Raw genomic sequence first — 24220 nt, 5'->3', positions numbered from 1 at the left:
TTACTTGCATTCATTAGGTTTCTCACCAGTATGGATCCTCTGATGTATAGCAAGAGTAGAGCTCCGACTAAATGTCTTCCCACATTGCTTGCATTCATAAGGCTTCTCACCAGTATGGATTCTATGATGGTAAGCAAGACTGGAGCTCTGACTGAATGTCTTTCCACATTGTTTGCATTCAAAGGGTTTCTCACCAGTATGGATTCTCTGATGTACAGCAAGATTGGAGCTCCGGCTGAATGTCTTCCCACACTGTTTGCATTCATAAGGTTTCTCCCCAGTGTGGATTCTTTGATGTACAACAAGACTTGAGCTCTGAATGAAAGTCTTTCCACATTGTTTGCATTCATAAGGTTTCTCCCCAGTGTGGATTCTCTGATGTACAGCAAAACTAGAGGTACAACTGAATGTCCTTCCACACTGATTGCATTCATAAGGTTTCTCTCCACTGTGGATTCTCTGATGTTCAGCAAGAATGGAGCTTCGACTGAATGTCTTTCCACATTGCTTGCATTCATAAGGTTTCTCCCCAGTGTGAACTCTCACATGTCGAACAAGAAGGGATGTCTGATTAAATGTCTTTCCACATTGTTTGCATTCATGAGGTTTCTCCCCAGTATGGATTCTCTGATGTTTAGCAAGACTATAACTCAGACCGAATGTCTTTCCACATTGCTTGCATTCATAAGGTTTCTTCCCACTGTGGATTCTCTCATGTTGAGAAAGACTAGAGCTCCGTCTGAATGTCTTTCTACAGTGCTTGCACTCATAAGGTTTCTCCCCAGTATGGACTCTCTGATGTTGAATAAGATGATAACTACGACTGAATTTCTTTCCACATTGTTTGCATTCATAAGGCTTCTCCCCAGTGTGAATTCTCTCATGTAAAGAAAGACTAGAGTTCCAACTGAATGTCTTTCCACATTGCTTGCATTCATAAGGTTTCTCCCCAGTGTGGATTCTCTGATGTAAAGCAAGTTGGGAGCTAAAACTGAATGTCTTTCCACATTGCTCGCATTCATAAGGTTTCTCCCCAGTGTGGATTCTCTGATGTTCAGTAAGATTGGAGTTCTTACTAAATGTCTTCCCACATTGCTGGCATCCATAAGGTTTCTCCCCAGTGTGGATTCTCTGATGTTCTACAAGTCTAGAACTCCGACTAAATTTCTTTCCACATTGCTTGCATTTATAAGGTTTCTCCCCAGTGTGGACTCTCTGATGGCGAACAAGATGGGAGCCCCGACTGAATATCTTTCCACATTGTTTGCATTCATAAGGTTTCTTCCCAGTGTGGATTCTCTGATGGTTAACAAGATTAGAGTTCTGATTGACTATCTTTACACATTGCTTATATACACAGGATTTCTCCCCAGTGTCGATTTTCTGGTGTTCAGTAAGATTGGAGCTCTTACTAAATGTCTTCCCACATTGCTCGTATTCATTAGGTTTCTCCCCAGTATGGATTCTCTGGTGTTTAGCAAGACTAGAATTCTGACTGAATGTCTTTCCACATTGCTTGCATTCATAAGGTTTCTCACCAGTGTGGACTCTCTGATGTCGAGCAAGATGGGAGCTCTGATTAAATGTCATTCCACATTGCTTACATTCATAAGGTTTCTCCCCAGTGTGGATTCTCTCATGTTGAGCAAGTTGGGAGCTCCGACTAAATGTCTTTCCACATTGCTTGCATTCATAAGGTTTCTTCCCAGTATGGATTCTGTGATGGTTAACAAGATTAGAGTTCTGATTGAATGTTTTACCACATTCCTTACATTCATAAGGTTTCTCCCCAGTGTGGATTCTCTGATGTACAGTAAGATTGGAACTACAACTGAATGTCTTTCCACATTGCTTGCATTCATAAGGTTTTTTCCCAGTGTGAATTCTCTGATGTACAGCAAGACTGGCCCTATGCATAAAAGTCTTTCCACACTGATAACATTCATGAGACTTTTCCTCAGAGTTCATTCTTTGATGTTCAAGAAGGGATGAATTTTGAAATTCAACATAGAATCCTCTCCAAGCTAAGTGATCCGGACCATCACTCAAGAATTTTTGTTTCTCAGTTTCTTCCACAGAAAGGCTCACCTCTGGTGGAGTCACTTTCATTTCAGGTCTGATCTTACCTTCTGAAAGAAATGGTAAAACACATGCATGGTTACATATACATGCATATACACAATCATATATAAACACACATAAATAACTGCATCACCTTTCCTCCACTGCCAGAATATAAATTGCTTTATATACTATTTCCTCAGGTAAGAAGGAAAGTTGTCTAACTTAAATGGGCACAATCCATCCTTTGAAAATGCCATTACCTCAAAGCTAAACAATATTTCATTAACAAAGAGCCTCCCATATGATCACATTGGCTCTTTATAACAAACCTGTGATTTTGGCCAGCCTAGCATTATTACATTTCTATCTTAGACTATGACCTCAGAATGGTGGTGGAGTGACTTGACCCAAATCTTGGCAGCTGAAATCAAATCTTGTGACTGTGTATGCTGTCTCCACAGTACTAGACAATTCACTTTCAATCTTTCCTTTTTGCTTTCATTTTGATTGTCTACATAATCAATCCTATCTTCATAGTTATGATAACCTGGGGTTTGTATATACTAAATATTCCAATAATTTCATATCTAGCTTATTTGAAATCCTTAAATAATTTCCTTTATGATTTTTTCAATTATTTTTCTCCCTACAATATCTGAGATCAAAGGAAAAAAATTCACTCTTTTTTGCATTTATCCAAGGCATAAAAGATTTTGTTCCATTCCCTACTTCTTGACAGTAGCTATTGCTTTTTTTTTCATTGTCTCATTTCATTACCATAAAGTCCTCCGAAATACAATTGAAACAAAGACATGGCATTGCCCATGTTTAAAAATATGTCTCATACAGTAACTTGAGTTCATCAATTTTAAAATAAAATGAGCTGCAAGCTTCAATATTAGTTCCTTTGTGCCCTTCCCATTTCTTGGTTTATAAACAATTTAAAGATTTGAGATACTGCTCCAAAAAACTTGAGCTAAAAATTAGTTACTGACACTTCAAGAAATAAATACAGGCAACCAACTTTGTAAAAAATATATTTTTCCTATTGAACAACAAGAATTCCAAACATAAATGGAGGGTTTTTTCCCCCTGCAGTGATTCCAAAAGATCCTAACATCCTAATATGATGTTTGGGGGTACATTAAATGACAGCCTCAAACTCTGATTGCTTCAAAGTGGAACATGTTCTTTTAGTTTCTCAACTTGACATCCAATTATTTCCAAACTTCCAGGAAAGTTGGTCATTCATGCTCACAGGCATGCACACAACTCTCACTATTGTCACTACACATGAGAAGTTGTCCCATTCCTGGGTTACCCTGTAATTGCATCTCATCAAACCTGTAATCATGAGATCAAGATGTTACTAGGGTCTGCATTCTTGGAGCAGAGATATCAGAGTCTTTGTAAACCCTGGTCACTAGGTATGCAGAGTAGAGGCCATTATGAAACCATCACTGACCACAACCTTTTTATCAAAACAGCCTTTCATGGGCCACTCACTGAAATGCTGTTGTTTTCTGTTTTGAACTTACCTATATTTGTGGCATCATTCTTCTATCTTGGGATTTCTTAAAAGAATTATTAGGTAACTTGGCCTAGTCATTCAGTAGTTTCAGTGAGAATGGAGCCAATTTGCCAATAGCAGAAAAAAATGAAATTCCACCCTTATGAAGTAGATTTCTAGATAAACTTTATTTAAAAAAAACACAATGCAATGTATGCCATTGAGCTTCAACCACATTCATCATTTGATATACTTCTTATCATGAGTCAATGAAAAAATAAATCTTTCTCAAGGTAGATAGTAATTCACTTTCTTCACTGGTTAGAGAGCTAAAAGTAAGGTAGCATTTTTCATCCCTCAGCAAGAGATCTCATACAATTCCCTTCCTATTTCCAAAATTACATATAATCCAGAAATTTGTGATATTCTTTAAAAACCCCATACAAGTGGGGTGGTGCATTCTAATTCTACCTCAGAGACATACTAGGACTTTTAGAACTTGGAAATTCACAGGAGCTCTATCTCAATCTTCTCCACTTGATAACATGGACATAAAAGTATCAAGTAACTCTTGGGACTCCTATGAGGATCACATGTGATAATATTTATATTGTGTGACACCTTACTATGCCCTATACAAATATTGGCTTTTATTTTTATCTTTAGAATTTTGGTTATTTCCTCCTTTCATTGCTTTTCTTTGATTGCCACCTACCCACATTAGACCTCTCTAGACTTTTTCCTCTTCAGAGCTTTCTCTCTCTTGATTAGCTGCCCTGGAGCTGGAATCTAGAGGGTTTCTAGAGAACTGTTGGCATGCTGTGGGCTCCAGCACAGAGTGAGTAGGGGATATCTAATTCAGCACTTTATGGCCCTTATAACGTAGAACAGAACCTGGCACAGAGCAAACACTCATTGATACATGTTTCTGGATACTAAAGAGCTCAGAGGGATAAGTTCAGCCATTCTGGTACCTGCAGTAGATTTTCATGGCCCTTCAATCCCAAACACTGACTTCTTAAGAAGATGGCAAGCCATTATAAGACAATAAATATGGCAATCTGGGTAACGTGAATAAATATTTACAAAAATATTAATTGCCTAGATTAACAAAACAAGAAGTAGAATACCTAAATAATCCTGTATCAGGAAAAGAAATTGAACAAGCCATCAAAGAACTTCCTAAGAAAAAATCCCCAGGGCCTAATGGATTCACAAGTGAATTCTATCAAACATTCAAAGAAAAACTAATCCCAATACTATACAAACTACTTGACAAAATAAGCAAAGGAGTTCTACCAAATTCCTTTGATGACACAAATAAGTACTGATGACACAAATAAGTACTGATTCCAAAGCCAGGCAGGTTAAAAAAAGAAAAAGAAAACTATACAACAATCTCCATAATGAACAAAGATGCTTATATGGAATACTAGCAAAAAGACTCCAGCAAGTGATCAAGAGGGTTATTCATTATGATCAGGTAGGATTTATACCAGGAATACAAGGATTGTTCAATATTAGGAAAACCATTCACATAATTGACCATATCAACAAACAAATCAACAAAAATCACATGATTGTCTCAATAGATGCAGAAAAAGCCTTTGATAAAATACAATACTCATTCCTATTGAAAACACTAGAAAGTAAAGGAATAGATGGGCCTTTTCTAAAAATAATAAACAAGATATATCTAAGACCATCAGCAATCATCATCTACAATGGGGATAAATTAGAAGCATTTCCAATAAGATCAAGAGCAAAACAAAGATGGTCATTATCACCTTTATGATTTAACATTGTACTAGAAACACTAGCAGTAGCAATTAGAAAAGAAAAAGAAATTGAAGATATTAAAATTGGCAATGAAGAGACCAAGCTATCACTCTTTGCAGATAATATGATGTCTACTTAAAGAATCCTAGAGAATCAACTAAAAAGTTAGTGGAAATAATAAACTTTAGCAAAGTAGCAGGATAGAAATAAACCCTCATAAATCATCAGCATTTCTATATACTTCCAACTCATCTCAGCAGCAAGAGTTAGAAAGAGAAATTCCATTTAAAATCACCCTAGACAATACTTAGGAATCTATCTGCCAAGACAAACACAGGAACTATATGAACACAACACTCTCCACACAATTAAAACTAGATCTAAACAAATGGAAAAAAATTAATTGCTCATGGGTAGAACGAACTAACATAATAAAAATGACAATGCTACCCAAACTAATTTGTTTATTTAGTGCCATACCCATTGAACTACCAAAAAACTTTTTTACTGAATTAGAAAAAAACATAACAAAGTTCATTTGGAAGAATAAAGATCAAGGATATCCAGGGAAATCATGAAAAAAAAATGTAAAGGAAGGAGGACTTGCAGTCCCAGATCTCAAAACTGAACTATAAAGCAGAGGCCATCAAAATAATATGGTAGTTGCTAAAAGACAAACAGGAGAATCAGTGAAATAGACTTGGGGTAAGTGACCTCAGCAAGACAGTCTACAATAAACCAAAAAATCCCAGCTTTGGGGACAAAAATCCATTGTTTGACAAAAACTGCTGGGAAAATTGGAAGACAGTATGGAAGAGTTTAGGTTTGGATCAACATCTCACACCCTACACCAAGATAAACTCAGAATGGGTGAATGACTTGAACATAAAGAAGGAAACTATAAGTAAATTAGGTGAACACAGAATACTATACCTGTCAGATCTTTGGGAAAGGAAAGATTTCAAGACGAAGCAAGAGTTAGAAAAAATTACAAAATTCAAAATATATCATTTTGATTACATTAAATTAAAAAGGTTTTATACAAGCAAAACCAATGCAATCAAAATTAGAAGGGAACCAATAAATTGGGAAACAATCTTCATAACAAAAACCTCCAACAAAGGTCTAATCACTCAAATTTATAAGGAGCCAAATCAATTATACAAAAAAATCAAGTGATTTCCCAATTGATAAATGGGCAAGAACATGCATAGGCAATTTTCAGATAAAGAAATCAAAACTATTAATAGGTACATGAAAAAGTGTTCTAAATCTCTTATAATCAGAGAAATGCAAATCAAAACAACTCTGAAGTATCACCTCACACCTAGCAGATTGGCTAACATGACAGCAAAGGAAAGTAATGAATGCCGGAGGGAGTGTGGCAAAACTGGGACATTAATGCATTGCTGGTAGAGTTGTGAATTGATCCAACTATTCTGGAGGGCAATTTGGAACTATGCCCAAAGGGTGCTAAAAAACAGTCTGCCTTTTGATCCAGTCATAGCACTGCTGGGTTTGTACCCCAAAGAAATGATAAGGAAAAAGACTTGTACAAAAATATTTACAGCCACACTCCTTCTGGTGGCTAAAAATTGGAAAATTAGGGGGATGGCTGAACAAATTGTGGTATCTGAAGTGGAAGGAATACTATTGTGCTCAAAGGAATGATGAACTGGAGGAATTCCATGTGAACTGGAACAACCTCCAGGAATTGATGCAGAGTGAGAGGAGCAGAACCAAGAGAACAATGTACACAGAGACTGATACACTGTGGGACAATCAAATGTAATGGACTTTTCTATTAGTAACAATGCAATGATCCAGAATAATTCAGAAGGACTTATGAAAAAGAACACTATCCACATTCAGAGGAAAAACTGTGGAAGTAGAAACACAGAAGAAAAAGAACTGCTTGATCACATGGGTAGATGTGGATATGATTGAGGATGTAGACTTTAAATGATCACCCAAGTGCAAACACCAATAATATGGAAATGGGTTTTGATCAAGGACACATGTAAAACCCAGTGAAATTGAGTGTTGGCTACGGGAGAGGGTCAGGGGAGGGGAGGGAAAGAACAAGAGTCTTGTAACAATGGAAACATATTCTAAATCATCTAATTAAATAAAAATTTAAAAATAAGTGACAGACTGATTCCCTGTAGGGAGTTGATAGGAAAAGGAGTCCAACAGCCTCATTTGACAGATGTGGAAACTGAGGCTCAGAAGTTCAGTGACTTGCCCAGGAACCCATGCAAATACCTTTGAAAAATGATTTTAAGTCAAGTCCTCCTGTCCCCAAATCTAGCCCTGGCTTCACCAGGGTGCAAAGAAGCCTCTGGTAACTCTAATACCTCTTTTCACCTCACTCACCTGGGCAGCAGCTCCTCAGGCCTTCCTGCTCCCGCATCCACGAGGTTACCTTCTGCTCCAAATAAGAGATCACATCTTCTGGGGGAGCTGGTAGCCCTGGGCAAGGGGAATCAGTCAGGAAGGAAGATACAGAGAAGTTGGCCACTGAATTTTCCTTAAGGAAAGGTGGGGGAATCCAGTGACTCCATTCATAGAATCTCTCCATGGAGATGAGGAGTCTCCCCTCTTCCTTCAGTGTCTATGATGCAGAAGCCCAGGGGATAATATACCTGTTACCCTGCTGGGGGACCTGGAATGAGCAACAGTACCCCACCCCACCCCCGCCCCATCCTGTTCTGGCCCATTCCGACAAAAACACCTAAACTCCCAAAATGGGTCCAAGGGTCAGAATTCTGAGTCAATCTGAAGCCCCAGACACAGGGACCTCAAGGGATCAGCTTTTGTCCCCCTGCCCGGCCTGCTCCTCTATCTTGTGGACTGTTCTCTTGAAGAGACTGCCTCTGCTCCTGGGGAACTCAACAATCCTCGCTGGGCCCAATGCTATCTATCAACAGTTCATTTGTCCTGAAAATGACACAGAAATGTAATCAGTGTCCATTGCCTCCTGGAGGAAAGTCTCCACAGCATTTAGTTTAGGAAGAAGAGAGAGAAGGGCAGGGACTCAATCTGGAACCAGAACATTTGGATCTAGGGCATTTTCTTCAGAGCACCTGGGAAAAGCAGGTCATTATAAATGCTTCTTCCCTTCCCCAACTGTCTGATAGGTTCTACTGGAGGATTAGGGCAATAGGAGGAAGACTAAGGTCAATCCTACTCTGCTGGGGACACTGAGGAGCTGTGGGCTGAGTTTATTCTGGTTAAAGAGAAAAATATCCCCAATAGGAGATACACCGTAGAGAGGCAGAGAGTGGAAGAAAACTCCCCTGAACAGTTTTGCCAAATGGGTTTTGGAGACACAATTCTGGGCCAGGGAGAGGCAAAATGAAATCAGTTCTGAAATTATTTCCATGTCTGGGATTCTCCAACACAAATTTGATTTCAGGCATCAGGAATAACAAAGGGAGCCCCCAAGGTCCCATTACACGATGCAAAGTCCTTCAACAGGGGAACTATGCAGCAGGAGGGCCTTGGCTCTAGGACTCAGCAGTCCAGCCTTCATCTCTTCCTCATGACTGAAAACTGCTCCCAAACCTGCCTGCTGATGAGGGTGATATTCCCTTGGATGGCACACTTGGGCAGTAGGGAGAGGGCTCCTTACCCACAGAGAGCAGGTTCCAGGCATTCTCCAGCATAACCTCCTTGTACAGCTCCTTCTGGGGAGGGGCCAAGAGGTGCCACTCCTCCCTGGTGAAGTCCACAGCCACATCCTTGAAGGTTATCACCTCCTAGAGCAGCCAAAGTCAGAGGACAGAGGGCTGAAAGCCACATCAGAATGAAGAGCCCACCTCGGGTCAATTACAGGAGGAAACTGACACACAGAGAAGGGAGGGGCCCAAAGGTCCCACCCTTTGTCAGTGTCAGAGTCTGCACTAGAAGATGAGTCTTTGAGAGCCCAATGGAGGTTTGAGCAAAGCAGCTCCATGACCCTCCAGAGCTATGCTGAGGAGTTTCCATCTAGTGTGTGAAGGAACACATGAAGCCGGGGAATGGAAAACGCAAAAGAAGGAAGAGGAGGGGCCTTTTGTACCTCCCCTCTGGAACTGACTGGCTCTCTAAGCTGGGGGTTTCTTTCTGACCTTTCCTGATCTCTTCATCTCTGGTAAGCCAAGCCCGAGCTAGCTGAATGGAGAATGAGATCTAAAAGGCTGAGACCTCTCTCTCTGTCTCTGTCAAACTCTCTCTATTTACTAATAAATGCTCATAAATTGGGCAATAAGCCTCCAGATCTATTTTTAGTTACAATATTATGGAATGAGACTTCCTATGAAATCATGGAGAAAGTCTGTGTTCTAGTTGAGAGGTGCCTGGATCCATGGAAGGGAAGAGAGGGAGGCCCTTCCCAGGACTTACAAGCGATAGGTTCTCAAGCAAAATCTGTGAAGAGTTTGTAAGAATCTGGTCAGTGTGGTGTATTCTGGAAGGGAGAGAGTTCAGCAGGATTCCTTAAAAGAGAGCAAAGCTAAAGAAATGATCTAGTTTGTTTTCTGTATGACAGAAACCAAGTCTTATCTGGATGAAAACATCAGGTGGGTCCTAAAGAGATGTTCATTACACTCTGGACTCAATCTGGGATGCTTTCGAGCCAAGTGAAGGAGACTTGTCTGTTGTCACATTCAGGGCTTGAGGTTCCTCTGGGTAGGACGGGTGACAACCAAACCTTTGCTTTATGATTGCTTTCATTTGTATACGGTACAGATTCCTTAATTATACTTTATGGCAGAGAAATAAGAGTGACTATGCTGGAGAAGGGAGAATTTCATTATTCAATAAGAAAGTAATATTTAATCAATTAGGGACTGAAAACTAAATCTAACAACAGGACCAAGCTAGGGAACCCTCCTCCTGGACCCAACTTAAAAGGTACACCCCAAAAAAAGCCTGAATTCTAGAACATACAGGTTTAAGGGGAAGGAAAAAGGAAGGTCCCAGGACCCCTCCCCCACCTATACTGCTGAACATCTCATGGGGGCTGGAATCTCTTAAGAGGCAAGGACTCTAGTCTGGAAGGAGTACCTTGCTGGCACAGCTGTGCCAAGCTCAGGGCATAGAACACAGGCGGTATAGAGGCAGCAACAGGAGAAGTGAAGAGCAGGGAGCCTAGTTGCAGGGAAGAAGTTCTATCTATCTATCCCCTCCGGAGATATCTATCCCCCCTATCTATCTCCTGAGGGTTTGGCCTCACGGCACATCCAGCTTTGCAAATCAACTCCTCTGCCCTGGCTCAATCTCATCAATAGGGCAGATAAGAAGCCTTCAGAGGGCAGGGAAGCTCAAGTTCCAACACCCTTCCCCCACAGGCTAATCTGAGACCCTTGCAGACTAAGATACAAGGGCAAAGACTGCAACGAACTATAGGCAACAACCTTGATGACAGGGTGGGAAGCCCAGCTCATTTTCAGCTTCTGCTTTCATCTGGGGAAGATCTGACTAACCTGACTAACTTAGCAGAACAGAGAAGAAGCCCCTTCAGGACAGAACAGCCCAAAACCACAAATCCAGCACATAATGAGAGAACCAAGAGTTCAGGCAACTACAGGGGGAAAAGAAGGTGCAAATATGAGCAAACAACAGAAAAAGAAAAAAATTACAATCGATGGCTTCTATCCAGGCAATGAACAAAGAGCAAATTTAACAGAGGAGGATCAAGGAACATCAAGCAAAAACACCGAAACTCCAATGAATTGGGCACAGGCTTTAGAGGAACGCAAAATACAATTAAAAAAAAAAGACAATTAAGAGAGGCTGAAGACAATTAGGACAAGAACTTAGAAAGCAAAATAAATCATCTGGAAATAGAAAATAGTGACTTGAAAGTCAAAATAAATCAGCTTGAAAATAAAGCAGAGGAGATGAAAAATGAGGCAAAGAAGAGGAAAGATGACCTCCAAAGATAATCAGACCAAAAGGAGAATGACCAAAAAGCCAGAGATGAAATTCAGTCTTAAAAAACTAGAATCCAATTGTTTAGATCTAGTTTCAATTGTGTGGAGAGTGTTTTATAGTTGTGTTCATATAGTTCCTGTGTTTGTCTTGGCAGATAGATTCCTAAGTATTTTATATTGTCTAGGATGATTTTGAATGAAATTTCTCTTTCTAATTCTTGCTGCTGAGATGAGTTGGAAGTATATAGAAATGCTGATGATTTGTGTGGGTTTATTTTGTATCCTGCAACTTTGCTAAAGTTGTTGATTATTTCCACTAGCTTTTTAGTTGATTCTCTAGGATTCTTTAAGTAAATCATCATATCATCCTCAAAGAGTCTTGGTCTCTTCATTGCCAATTTTAATACCTTCAATTTCTTTTTCTTCTTAATTGCTACAACTAGTGTTTTGTAGTTGTGTTCATATAGTTCCTGTGTTTGTCTTGGCAGATAGATTCCCAAGTATTTTATATTGTCTAGGATGATTTTAAATGGAATTTCTCTTTCTTACTCTTGCTGCTGGGATGAGTTTAGAAATGCTAATGACTTATGTGGGTTTATTTTTGTTTCCTGCAACTTTGCTAAAGTTGTTGATTATTTCTACTAGCTTTTTAGTTGATTCTCTAGGATTTTTTAAGTAGACCATCATATCATATGCAAAGAATGATAGCTTGGTCTACTCATTGCCTATTTTAATACCTTCAATTAGAATTAGAAAAAACCATAACAAAGTAACAAAGTTCATTTGGAAGAACAAAAGATCAAGAATATCCAGGGAAATCATGAAAAAAAATGCGAAGGAAGGTGGCCTTGCAGTTCCAGATCTCAAACTATACTATAAAGCAGTGGTCATCAAAATAAAACGGTACTGGCTAAGAGACAGAAAGGAGGATCAGTAGAATAGACTTGGGGTAAGTGATCTCAGCAAGACAGTCTATAATAAGCCCAAAGATCCCAGCTTTTGGGACAAAAATCCACTATTTGATAAAAACTGCTGGGAAAATTGGAAGACAGCATGAGAGACATTAGGTTTGGATCAACATCTCAGACCCTACACCAAGATAAACTCAGAATGGGTGAATGACTTGAATAAAAAGAAGGAAACTATAGGTAAATTGGGTGAACACAGAAGAGTATACATATCAGATCTTTGGGAAGGGAGGGATTTTAAGACCAAGCAAGAGTAAGAAAAAATCACAAAATGTAAAATAAATAATTTTGATTACATCAAATTAAAAAGTTTTGTACAAACAAAACCAATGCAACCAAAATTAGAAGGGAAGCAACAAATTGAGAAACAATCTTCATAACAAAAACCTCTGACAATGGTCTAATTTCTCAAATTTATAAGGAGCTAAACAATTGTACAAAATAATCAAGCCATTCCCGAATTGATAAATGGTCAAGGGACATGAATAGGCAATTTTCAGTTAAAGAAATCAAAACTATTAATAGGTAGATGAAAAAGTGTTCTAAATCTCTTATAATCAGAGAAATGCAAATCAAAACAACTCTGAAGTATCACCTCACACCTAGCAGATTGGCTAACATGACAGCAATGAAAAGTAATAAATTTTGGAGGGGATATGGCAAAACTGGGACATTAATGCATTGCTGGTAGATTTGTGAATTGATCCAACCATTCTGAAGGGCAATTTGGAACTATGCCCAAAGGGTGCTAAAAGACAGTCTGCCTTTTGATCCAGCCATAGCACTGATGGGTTTGTACCCCAAAGAGATAATAAGGAAAAAGACTTGTACAAAAATATTTACAGCCACACTCCTTCTGGTGGCTAAAAATTGGAAAACTAGGGGGTGTCCATCCACTGGGGAATGGCTGAACAAATCGTGGTAGGAATACTATTGTGCTCAAAGGAATGATGAACTGGAGGAATTCCATGTGAACTGGAACAACCTCCAGGAATTGATGCAGAGTGAAAGGAGCAGAACCAAGAGAACAATGTACACAGAGACTGATACACTGTGGTACAATAAAATGTAATGGACTTCTCCATTAGTGGCAATGTAGTGATTCAGAAAAACTCAGAGGGATTTATGAGAAAGAACACTATCCACATTCAGAGGAAAAATTGTGGGAGCAGAAACACAAAAGAAAAACAACTGCTTGATTACATGGGTAGATGGGGATATGATTGGGGATGTAGACTCTAAATGATCATCCTAGTGCAAAGATAACAATATGGAAATAGGTTTTGATCCATGACACATGTAAAACCCAGTAGAATTGCACATCGGCTATGGGAAGGGGTGGGGGGAGAGGAGGGAAAGGATATGATTCTTATAACCAAGGAAAAATGTTCTAAATTGACAAATTAAATAAATCTTTCAAAAAATAAATAAAATCACACTAGACGATATAAAATATTTAGGAATCTATTTGCTGAGATAAATACAGGAATTATATGAACACAACTACAATACAGTTTCTGCACAATTAAAACTAGATCTACAATGATACATGTAAAACACAGCTGAATTGCTCCTTGGCTACAGGAAGGGGAGGAAAGAGGGGAAAGAATGAACATGAATCATGTAACCAGGAAAAAATATTCTAAATTAATTAATTTTTAAAAATTTTAATGAAGTAAAACTAGACATAAATAATTGGAAAAACATTAATTGATCACTGGTAGGACAAGCTAATATAATAAAAATTACAATCGTACCCAAATTAATTTACTTATTCAGTCCCACACCTATCAAACTACCAAGAAACTTTTTTATTGAATTAGAAAAATTATAACAAAGTTCATCTGGAAGAACAAAATATCAAGAGTATCTAAGGGAAATAATGAAAAAAAATGTGAAGGATGGGGGGCTAGCAGTATCAGATCTTAAGCTGTACTATAAGGCAGTGGTCATCAAAACAATATGCTACTGGATAAGAGAAAAAAGGGAGGATCAATGGAATAGACAATGAGTAAATGTCCTCAGGAAGATAGTATAAGATAAACCCAAAGATCCTAGCTTTTCAGACAAGAACTGTGAAGAATTGATTAATGCTAAAAAAAGGCTTACAAGCAATGAAAGCTTGAAGATCTGTCCATCAAGGAAAATTCCAGAGAAGAATGTAGCCTAGAAGAGGCAGTTTGAATAGCTGGCTCAGAAACTCGAGTCACTTTTTTCTTTGGATCTGAGGAAGAAGGTACCAGAGAGAATTTTCTCTACCTGTTTGGTTATTGACTTTCCTTGGAAGATTTAGGACACAGCTCTGAAGATTCCAAGATACTATCAATTGCCCTTAAAGACTATTTAATCATTTTTACTTAGTATTGAATATATAAGATTAGTGAAATCCTAAATTCCCTCTCTCCCATCTAAATTCCCTTACCTTTCTTTCCTTTAAAATAAATCCCTGTTTCCAGTATTATAGAGAGTGATTTTTTAGTTAAAGTTTCAGTCAACTTACATATTCTGAATCCCTGCTTGACTTGAACTGAAAAGAAATCAGAACTGGGTGGGGGGAGGAGAGGAAAGAATTCTGTCTTTCCTATTACCTTATTTCTCAGTGTGTTTGCCCAGCACTTCCCGGTACCTTAAACAACCCAGTTAAAAGGAACCTCCAATACAGAACCCACTGTTTGAGAAAAACTGCTGGGAAAAATGGAAAACAGTAAGGGAGAGATTAGGTTTAAATCAACATCTCACACCCTATACCAAGGTAAATTCAGAATGGGTAATTGACTTAAATATAAAGAAGGGAACTATAAGTAAATTAGGTGAACATAGAATGGTATTCCTGTCAGATCTATAGGAAAGGAAAGAATTTAAGACCAAACAAGAGACAGAGAATGTTACAAGATGTAAAAATGAATAATTTTGATCACATTAAATGAAAAAAGGTTTTTGTACAAATAAAACCAATGCAACCAAAACTGGAAGGGAAGCAACAAATTGGGAAAGAATCTTTATAACAAAAACCGCTGACAATGGTCTGATTTCTCAAATTTATAATGAGCTAAACAATTGTATACAAAAATTAAGCCATTCCCGAATTGATAAATGATCAAGGGACATGAATCGACAATTTTCAGATAAAGAAATCAAAACTATCAATAAACACATGAAAAAGTATTCTAAATCTCTTATAATTAGAGAAATGCAAATCAAAACAACTCTGAAAAAGGACCTCACACCTAACAGATTGGTTATTATGACATCAAAGGAAAGTAATAAAAGTTTTAGGGGACGTGGCAAAATTGGGACACTAATGCATTGCTGGTAGTGTTATGAATTGATCCAACCATTTTGGAAGGCAATTTGGAATTATGCCCAAAGGCTACTAAAAGACTACCTGCCCTCTGATCCAACCATACTACTGCTGGGTTTGTACCCCAAAGAAATAATAAGGAAAAAGATTTGTACAAAATATTTACAGCCACACTCCTTCTGGTGGCAAAAAATTGGAAAATTAGGGGGTGTCCATCCATTGGGGAATGGATGAACAAATCGTGGTATCTGCTGGGGATGGAATACTATTGTGCTGAAAGGAATAATAAAGGAGGATTTCTATGTGAACTGGGAGAAACTCCATGAACTGATGCAGAATGAAAGGCGCAGAACCAGGGGAACATCATACACAGACAGATACACTGTGGCACAATCGAATGTAACTGATTTTGCTACTAGCAACAATGCAATGACCCAGGACAGACCTGAGGGACTTATGAGAAAGAAGCTATCCACACCCAGAGAATGAACTGTGGGAGCAGAAACACAGAAGAAAAACATTTGCTTGATCACATGGTTTGATGGGGACATGATTGGGGATGTTGACTTTAAATGATCACTCTATCACAAACAATAATAGTATGGAAATAGGTTTTGATCAGTGATACATGTAAAACACAGTGGATTTTCTAGTTGGCTACAGGTGGAAGAAGTGAGAAGGGGAGGAAAAGAACATGAATCATGTAACCAAGGGAAAATATTCTAAATTATTTTAATTGATTAATCAAAGAATTAGCAAATAAATAAATGAAACAAAACTCTATGGGATTGCAAAATAGTAGGATGAATGGTTCTCCAAAAAGGAAAATCTGCAAATTATAGAAACAAAATTAATACCTGGAGTTAAGAATGTGATCTAAGAGTATACAGAATTTGAAGAAATCTCTTTCTCTAATAAAAGAATACCTTTTTTTTTTTTAAACCCTTACCTTCTGTCTTGGAGTCAATACTGTGTATTGGCTCCAAGGCAGAAGAGTGGTAAGGGCTAGGCAATGGGGGTCAAGTGACTTGCCCAGGGTCACACAGCTAGGCAGTGGCTGAGGCCGGATTTGAACCTAGGACCTCCCGTCTCTAGGCCTGGTTCTCAATCCACTCCAGCTGCCCCCAAAAGAATACTTTTTGTTATTAAAAAAAAAAAAAGAGCATTGGCCAGAACTTCAGGCTGTAGTATGGGGATTTTGCAAAGCTGAATGCAAGAGGCTGCAAAGGCAACATTCTACTTAGAACTCTCCCAGGAGTTGGACTGAACACTGAAGCAGTTACTGGGAAAACAGTTGGTTGTCAATTTGCTGGACTCCATTGGAGGGAGAAGCTGTGCTTTCTGGCTCTTAGGAGAAACAAGAGGAATACCTTTCTGGTTTTCTGGGATGGACCCAGAAAATCAGGTTGTTACTTTCCTTTGGCTGTTTGGAAATTTCTACCTGCTTCCTGCTTCTGAATACTACAGAGAAAGTAGATTTCTACTGGAATTTGCTGATATCCCTCTGAAGTGCTAGCTAAATCAAATGAGGATACTTACTTGTGAGATTCCCTTTGGACCCAGTTGTGTTTGCTCCTACAAACCCTTCTCTAGCCTTAATTATTCATTTACTTAGTTTAGAATCTTTGGGGAAGGGTTGATAAAGTTAATTCCTGATTCCCTTCCTTTCCCTTCCCCCTTTAGTTTAATAAACCTTTTATTTCTATTTATAACTAGTTTGAACCCTTCCTTTTACCCTACCATAACATTTGGCAGTCAGGTAGACAAACCTAGGGAAAACCTGATAGCCTATTTGGCATTTGGGGGTTCTCCAGATGATTCCATTGTCACTCTCCAAAACTTGGTTGCTTCCAGGGGTTTGCCACAGAATTCTGACTCTTGCCAAACTGGGGGAGGGAGGGGGATTTAAAGCTAAAATCCCAAAGGCACATGTGCTAGGAAGCCATTTAAAAAACATTTTTTAACTGAATTTTTTTGTTCTGTTCTTTACTATTTATAAACATGAATCAAATTGGATTATAATACAACATACTCATTATTGTATACTAGTTTCATGTTGAATGTAAAGATCATGTCAGGGGTCAGGACAAATATTATATTATACTTTTTTAGGGATTGTGTTTTACATATCCCTTCTATAATTTTTTATCTGTTTTGACAATGTTGTTATGTACTGTAAGACTATGAATAGATGAAACCATTGATGTGTTTAACTATACAGTCTGTGTTATCATATGTACCTTTGATTTACATATGTTTATTTCTGTTATATGTGTGATTCTTGGTGTTTGGTATTGGCTATAGATTGAAAGTGATTGTGTTGTAGATTACTAAGGACTCTGAGACAAGCAAATGATTATGATTATAAAAGACAAGATAGAGCAATGGAGATGTGTGTGAAAGAGGATGATTTTAACAAATGATTATGGAAATGATTTAAAGGGTAATGATGTTAACAATAAAACTAAAGATTGTCTTATAGAAAACAAAACTGTACTGGAAAGAGTTCAGAGATTGCCTTCAGAAGGAAACCAAGCCCAGGCTGCAAACTCCGAGACTGCAGGGGGGATACATGGAACAGTTCAAGGCAGAAACAAGGGCTAAAGGCCTCAGCAGACAGACCTGCAAACACAATGGAAAGGACACTGGACTATTCCAAATCTATGGGAAGGCAGAGAACCTGCTCCAGGGAGCTCAGGACGCAGCCCAGGGAGACCCATCCTCTGACAGGGCTGGGCTGATCTGCTGTCCTTTACTTAGGGATCCTATTTACCATGAACTGCTTTTGCCCAGCAGCTGCCTGATTCCTTGTTCTCTGACTGCTGCCTGGGCTCCATATTCAGCCAGTCTGGCATAGGTGAGCTACAAAATCCAGCCCTTGGGCAGTTCCCCACCTTTCTAGCCTCACTTCAGGGCATTAGCTGACCTGGGAGGATTCAGAGGAGCCCCGGGGAGTCCAGTCTGGCATTTCTACACCCCAGCCCGGCTCTCAGAGAGGTCCGGTTTGCTGCCCTAAGTCAGGGCCAGAACCTTGCATTGGACCCAAACAAGAACCGCTTCTTAGCCTGAGGAGAGGAGGAGGGGTGGGGCACTGCTGAGCCCTCAGAACTGGCCATTCCAATCAGTCACAACGTCCCTGGTCATCCCAGCTCTGTCTATCCCCAGGGGGTGACCCTCAACCCTATGACAAGTATTCCTGATCTGTCTGTTCTGTGCTCCCCATACCACAAAGAGCTCTATCCCCTTTCTTAGGGTTTGGGGCATTAGCAGAGGCAGGCCGTGACCCCTTTATTGACAGGAAGCACCCCCTGCTTGCCTTCCTTGGAGAACTGCCTCACTTTAGCCTCTGGCTGAATGTCACTCCCAAGACCTGCAAATGGGAGCTTCCCACTAGTGGCCAGAACAGTGCAGGTCCACTGATGAAGGGCGTCTGAAGCATGTTCAGAAGGGAGACCTAAGGGGAGAGATCATGTGCTTCTTGAGCCCCTGAGCAGGGGAAAAGCAGGAGGCGTGAATAACTGGAGAGAACAGCAGCAGCAGCAGAGGCACATCAGAGAACCAGGAGAGGAAACTACAGAGTGAGACTGGGAAGACCGCAGGAAGCGGGCAGGGCTAGAGGTGAAGACGAGGCCAGAGGGGAGGATGGGAGGAATCGTGGGGCTCCCATGGGCTCCAGGAGGGAGCTCCTTGGGCTGGTCTGCAGGAGCTCAGGGGACAAGAGGAGGCAGACAGAGAGGGGCACCTACCAGGGCACCTCGAGGACCACAAACGTGCCATGCCACTCCCCCTCCTTCCAGCACCCGTTCTGCCCCCCCCCCCTGCCCCCGGGCTAAGCTCTGGGGATTCCCCAAAAGGCTGAGGACAGTCCTTGGCCTCCAGGAGCTCACAGGGCAGTGGGGGAGGGAGACAACAGGCAGACACAGGGACACAAAGCCAGCTCTGTCTGGGAGAAATAGGGAAGGAGGAGAGGAATGAAGGGGCTCTAAGAGGGATGCGGGAAGGATTTCCTGCAGAAAGGTTTTAGGGTTCAGTTGGGACTCATAGGAAGTTCCAAGGGGTCGGTGTTCTGAAATGAGGAGGAAAAAGATTGCAGGCATCGCAGAAAGCCATCAAAAAGGCCTGGGAGCAGCCAGGTGACACCGTGGAGAGAGTGCCAGATCTGGAGCCAGGAAGGCCCTCAATGTACCCCCAGACACGTCCCAGCTGCATGATCCTGGGCCAGTCACCTAACCCTGAGTGCCCGGCCCTTGTCCCTCTTCCATCTTAGAACTGATCCGAAGGTGGAAGGTGAGGGTTAAAAACACCTTTTCCATTTGGGGGCAGTTAGGTGACTCTGTGAAGAGAGAACTAGAACTAGTCAGGAGGGCCTGGGTTCAAATCTGTCCAAAGACACTTCCTGTCTGTGGGCCTCAACGTCAGTCACTCCTCCCCATTTGCCTACCTCTTACCCATCCTGTCTCCCAACAGATGCTGAGCCCCAATTCTTAGACAGAAGGTGAGGGATGTTGTAAGTCTGCAGCTGAAGCAATCCAGGAGGCCAGGATTCCTGGGTCCAAAATCACTGACTGGGGAGTGATAGATGAGAAGACTGGAAAGGGGACTTTGAACACCAAACACAATGTTTTGTATATGATCCTGGAGGAATAGGGAGCCACTGGGGTTTCCGGAGTAGAGGAGTGACACCATCAGAGGCACTGTAGGAAAACCACTGGAGTGGGAGAGGGGAGAGCCTTGTGGGAGGCAGACCCAGCAGCAGGTTGTCCTAATAGTCCAGGAGGGGGGATGTGGGCCCCCACCAGGTTGATGGCAGTGACCCAGAACAGGGGCAGAGAGCTCCCAGGAACACTGGATTGTCTGCCATGGGCCCTGCAGTCCTGGGGTGGCTGGCCTGGGTTTATCCTCATCTCCAGGATCACTGGGGCCCATTGAAGTCAGATGAGCTCTCCCACAGCAACAACAGGGAGGTTAGGGTTCCGGGCAGTCACGGGGAGCTCACTACCAAAGTTATCTGAACCACAGGATGAGGGAAGCAGGAACAGGAGGCAGAGGAGGAAACTTTGGGGTCAGGAACTCCCAAGAGAGCTCCCATGGGGGGAGCTGAGGGAATCTGAGGCCACCACATGGGCCACCTGATGGGCTCTGATGGGGTCTGAACCATCTCAGGAGAATGGGCAGGTGAGGGGTGTCAGGCACAGGGAGGAGGGGGAGGAGGAAGACCAGGAAAAGGCCAGCATGGGGCCAGGAGGCCAATTTGGGGGGATCTGACACTAAAGGGGCCCAAAGCCAAACCCCTGCTCTCAGGGGAGGGGGGGCTGCAGGAGGAGCCCTTCTGCCCCTGCCTGGAGGCTCCCTGGGGCTGGGGAGGGTCCTGGAGCTCCCTCCCAGCACTCCAGGCAGGGCCCAGAAGCCTCCAGGGGGAGATCCTCCAGCCAGGAAGCCCTGCCAGGGCCCAGGCTAGGCTCAGGGTCCAAGACAGAAGGGGGAGCTGCCAACAGGCCAGGAAGTGGCCTGTCCAGAGTCCTTGGAGACAGCCCAGACCCACAGTGCCCTCTTCAAGGCCCCTTTCAGCTTGGCCAGCCTCCTGGTGTGCCTGAGGATCAGCCCTAAAAGTCCCAGGCAGAAGAGGGTGCAGGGACGGGGGAGGGTGTGTCTGGGGTCCCATTTGAACCCAGGTCCTGCCCACTCAGGCCTGGCACTGTCCACTGGGCTAGCCAGGGGCCCAGGTGGGAATCCCTTTGCCAGAGGGCAGTCCTCCCTGTGGGGAAGGCCCTCCTCCCCTCCTGGTGCTCTGCTGGCCTCCTCAGCTCCCTCCCCCTTCCTCCCTGACACAGCCTCTGGCCCTGGGGCCATACCAGCCTCCTGGGGGCTCCATAAACAGCACCTCCAGCTCCTGGCCAGGAGCACCTTCTCTGGCTGTCCCCCGGGGGCAGGCGCCATGCCCTCCCTCCCCACCTCAGACCACTGCCCTTGCTGCCTTCCCTAAAGTCCAGACTTCAATCCTGCCTCCTCCAGGAAGCCCTCCCGAACTCCTCCTCACTTTCTGGTCAGTATTGCCCATTCAGCCAGAATAGAGCATGCTTGGGGTAACTGAAGCACTGCCCAAGGGGCAACAAGGGGCTTCCATGGGGTGGAGGAATTGCAATCTGGGGTCCCCACCCAAGACGGGGGTGCAGGGCCACCAGGAGGGGGGGAGAATCAATACAATTCAACAGAGAAGAGCCATTAGGAGGGGAGACAACAGGGAGGACAAGGATGAGACCAAAGGGGCCAGGAGCAGGGACTTTCCATTGAGAGCGGAAGGGCTGCTCCCAGGCGGGGAGGCTTTGACACAGGATCCTGCCTGGGATCCTGATGCCTGGAAGGGGCTGGGGGGGCCGGGCGGTCCTGAAAGAAGTGGGGGCAGGGGAGCAGGAGCTTGGGGGTCTGGGAGGCAGGACTCCTGGGTCCTTACAGAGGGCGGTAAAATTGCATCCTGTACTGGCTCCCCTGGGCACCCCTTCCAGGCAGGACGTTTTAGCAGGAAAGAAGATCCCAAAGGAGAAGATCCCTCTCAGAGACTAGAACAGACCCAAGAATACATAGTAGACCCCGGAAGCATCAGATCCAGGCTCTGCTCCAGCCTCAGGTCCTTTCCGAAACCAACCAGCCCCGCCCAGAAACACCGGTGGGAGTTGGTCGGCCCAAAAGATATTCGTAAAAAGGAGAAATCGAACTCATCTGGAACCGACGGGGGCTCCCGGCTCTAACCTGTGGGGGAGTAATGCTCTCTGCCTCCCCCGTCCCCCTGCAGGAGCCCCGCTCCTCTACATCGAGCTCCTCCCCACTCTGGGCCTCTGGGGGACCGCAGCCCCCTTTCCCGCTGTCCCCCCCTCCACCAGTTCATCAAGTAATTACCATTCACTACGCGAAGTGCATAGGAGGATGCTTAGCTGGCTAAGGAGAAAAGGCCGGAAAATATTCGAAAGTGGAGGTGGAGGAGGAGAAGGAGGGGAGGCTTCCCAGAGGCCTTTGCGCTGCCTATGGTTCCCGGGCTGGAACGCGCGGTCCTGCCCCCTTGGGACTGATCCTCCCCTTCGTCCCTCCTCCTGCATCTCTCCTCGGAGCGGCCATTTTTGAGCCCCACCTCCCGTCCCCGCCCCCTCCTCCCCACCCACTGCTACCTTGCATGGACCACTCCCTTCCCCTGCTGGTCAGAGAGCTGGTCTTGCCTGGGCTCCCCAGTTAGTTTAGGGCACTCCGGTCTCCTAAGTTTCGGGATGACCGAACCGGGCCCCAGGGCCCTCACGCGTCCCGACTTCCAAACTCTTTGGCCGTAAGGCAGTGTTGTGGGGCGCAAAGATCTTTTCTTCTCCCCCCGCTTGCATAAAAAGGGCGGAGTAAGAAATGTGGGCGTGACCAGACTCCGAAGGGTCTCGAGAACCAGAACGAGGACTGTGACTTACTGGGGATATGCTGGAGGACTGGAGAAAAGAGCCCCCAGAAGAAGAAAGATGCAGCCCCAGGAGTGTCTAGCCACGCCCCTCTCGCCTAGACGAACTCCTGCAGTCCGCTGATATTTAACCCTCCCGGTTTAACCAAGCAACCAAGATCCGGGAAAGCACCTTCTTAGTCACGTAGATTTAGGCCTCTGCTCCGTAAACTGAGCGAGGAAGGGAATCCCCGGGTCCGGGACCTATCTGGAACCCTCGAAGACATCCCAAAGTATGGCCAGGGCGGGGTGAGGCGGGGCGGAATGTGCCGGCATCACTTGGCAACACAGCCCAGGCTGGTGCGGTGGATATACACACCAGCTCGATCTCAAGAGCCCCTGCGGGGAAATCTTTGATAGTGGAGGAGGAGGGAGGACTGGGCACCATCTTCCCTCCGGGCTTCTCGGAGGCCTCTGTACTACCTGGGGCTCGGGGCTGGATTGCCCCGTCCTGCCCCCTTGGGACTGACCATCCCCCTCTTCCCTCCTCCCCCTTCTCTATTCGGTGCCTCCAGTCAGCCTCTATGTGGTGGGAAATAGGAAGAGAATTCTATGAGCTCTCTTCCTCAGGGATGAAAATTCTTTCTTTGGTTTTAGCTCTCTAACCACTGAAGAAAATTACTTGCCACCTACTATGTGAAAGATGTGTTTTCCCATGGTCTCATGACAAGAAGTATATTAAGTGATGAATGTGGTTGGAGATCAATAGCATATGTTGTATCACAGCAACAAAGGCATCTGGAGCTCTCAGCCACAGCCAGTAAAAAGCAGGTCAGGCTAAATAATTCAGAAGTAGATTCCAGAGATCCCTTTTCTGGCTCTGGATTCAAGACGTTATGTTTCCCAAATGAAGAATTAGATCATAATCTGGGAACACAGGCTCAGGGTAAGGAGCAAGACTAGTACACACCAGCATTTGCAGCCCCAGAGGAGCAGGGGAGCTTGGTCTTAGTTCCAAGGCAGAAAAGAGTGCTTGTGCTGATTTACAAACCAGAGCACAGGCTAGGAGGGTATTAAGCATATCTCCCTTTAGATCATACCACCCTACAAGAACTGAAAATGTGAGGATCCCCAGAGCTAGCTCTGAAGGCAACTGCACAAAGAAAATGAAGCTGGGAATAGTGTTCCCTTCACCACAAAGTATAGAGCCCAATATTAACATTAATTTTTAAATTAAGAGTCAGTGGATGGAAAATGAGCAAACAACCAAAG

General features: G+C 43.0%; 1 protein-coding gene across 1 annotated transcript in view; it reads right to left on the bottom strand.

Moving 5' to 3' along the window:
* The window catches only part of LOC100016764 (zinc finger protein 420-like), a 70410-nt gene extending 47846 nt beyond the window's left edge, over positions 1-22564 (bottom strand). The window contains exons 1-4 of the mRNA XM_016424880.2: positions 22435-22564; positions 8988-9114; positions 7730-7825; positions 5-2129 (exon numbers count right to left, since the gene is read on the bottom strand). Of these exons, the coding sequence (XP_016280366.2) occupies positions 5-2129; positions 7730-7825; positions 8988-9114; positions 22435-22437 (2351 nt within the window). The 5' untranslated portion in view covers positions 22438-22564. The remainder of the gene's footprint in view (positions 1-4; positions 2130-7729; positions 7826-8987; positions 9115-22434) is intronic.
* Positions 22565-24220: the final 1656 nt, after the last annotated feature.

The sequence above is a fragment of the Monodelphis domestica genome, chromosome 8 (assembly GCF_027887165.1).
Source record: "Monodelphis domestica isolate mMonDom1 chromosome 8, mMonDom1.pri, whole genome shotgun sequence".
Lineage (NCBI taxonomy): Eukaryota > Metazoa > Chordata > Mammalia > Didelphimorphia > Didelphidae > Monodelphis > Monodelphis domestica.
Note: the sequence above shows the minus strand (reverse complement) of the source record. Positions and strands in the feature narration are given on the sequence as shown.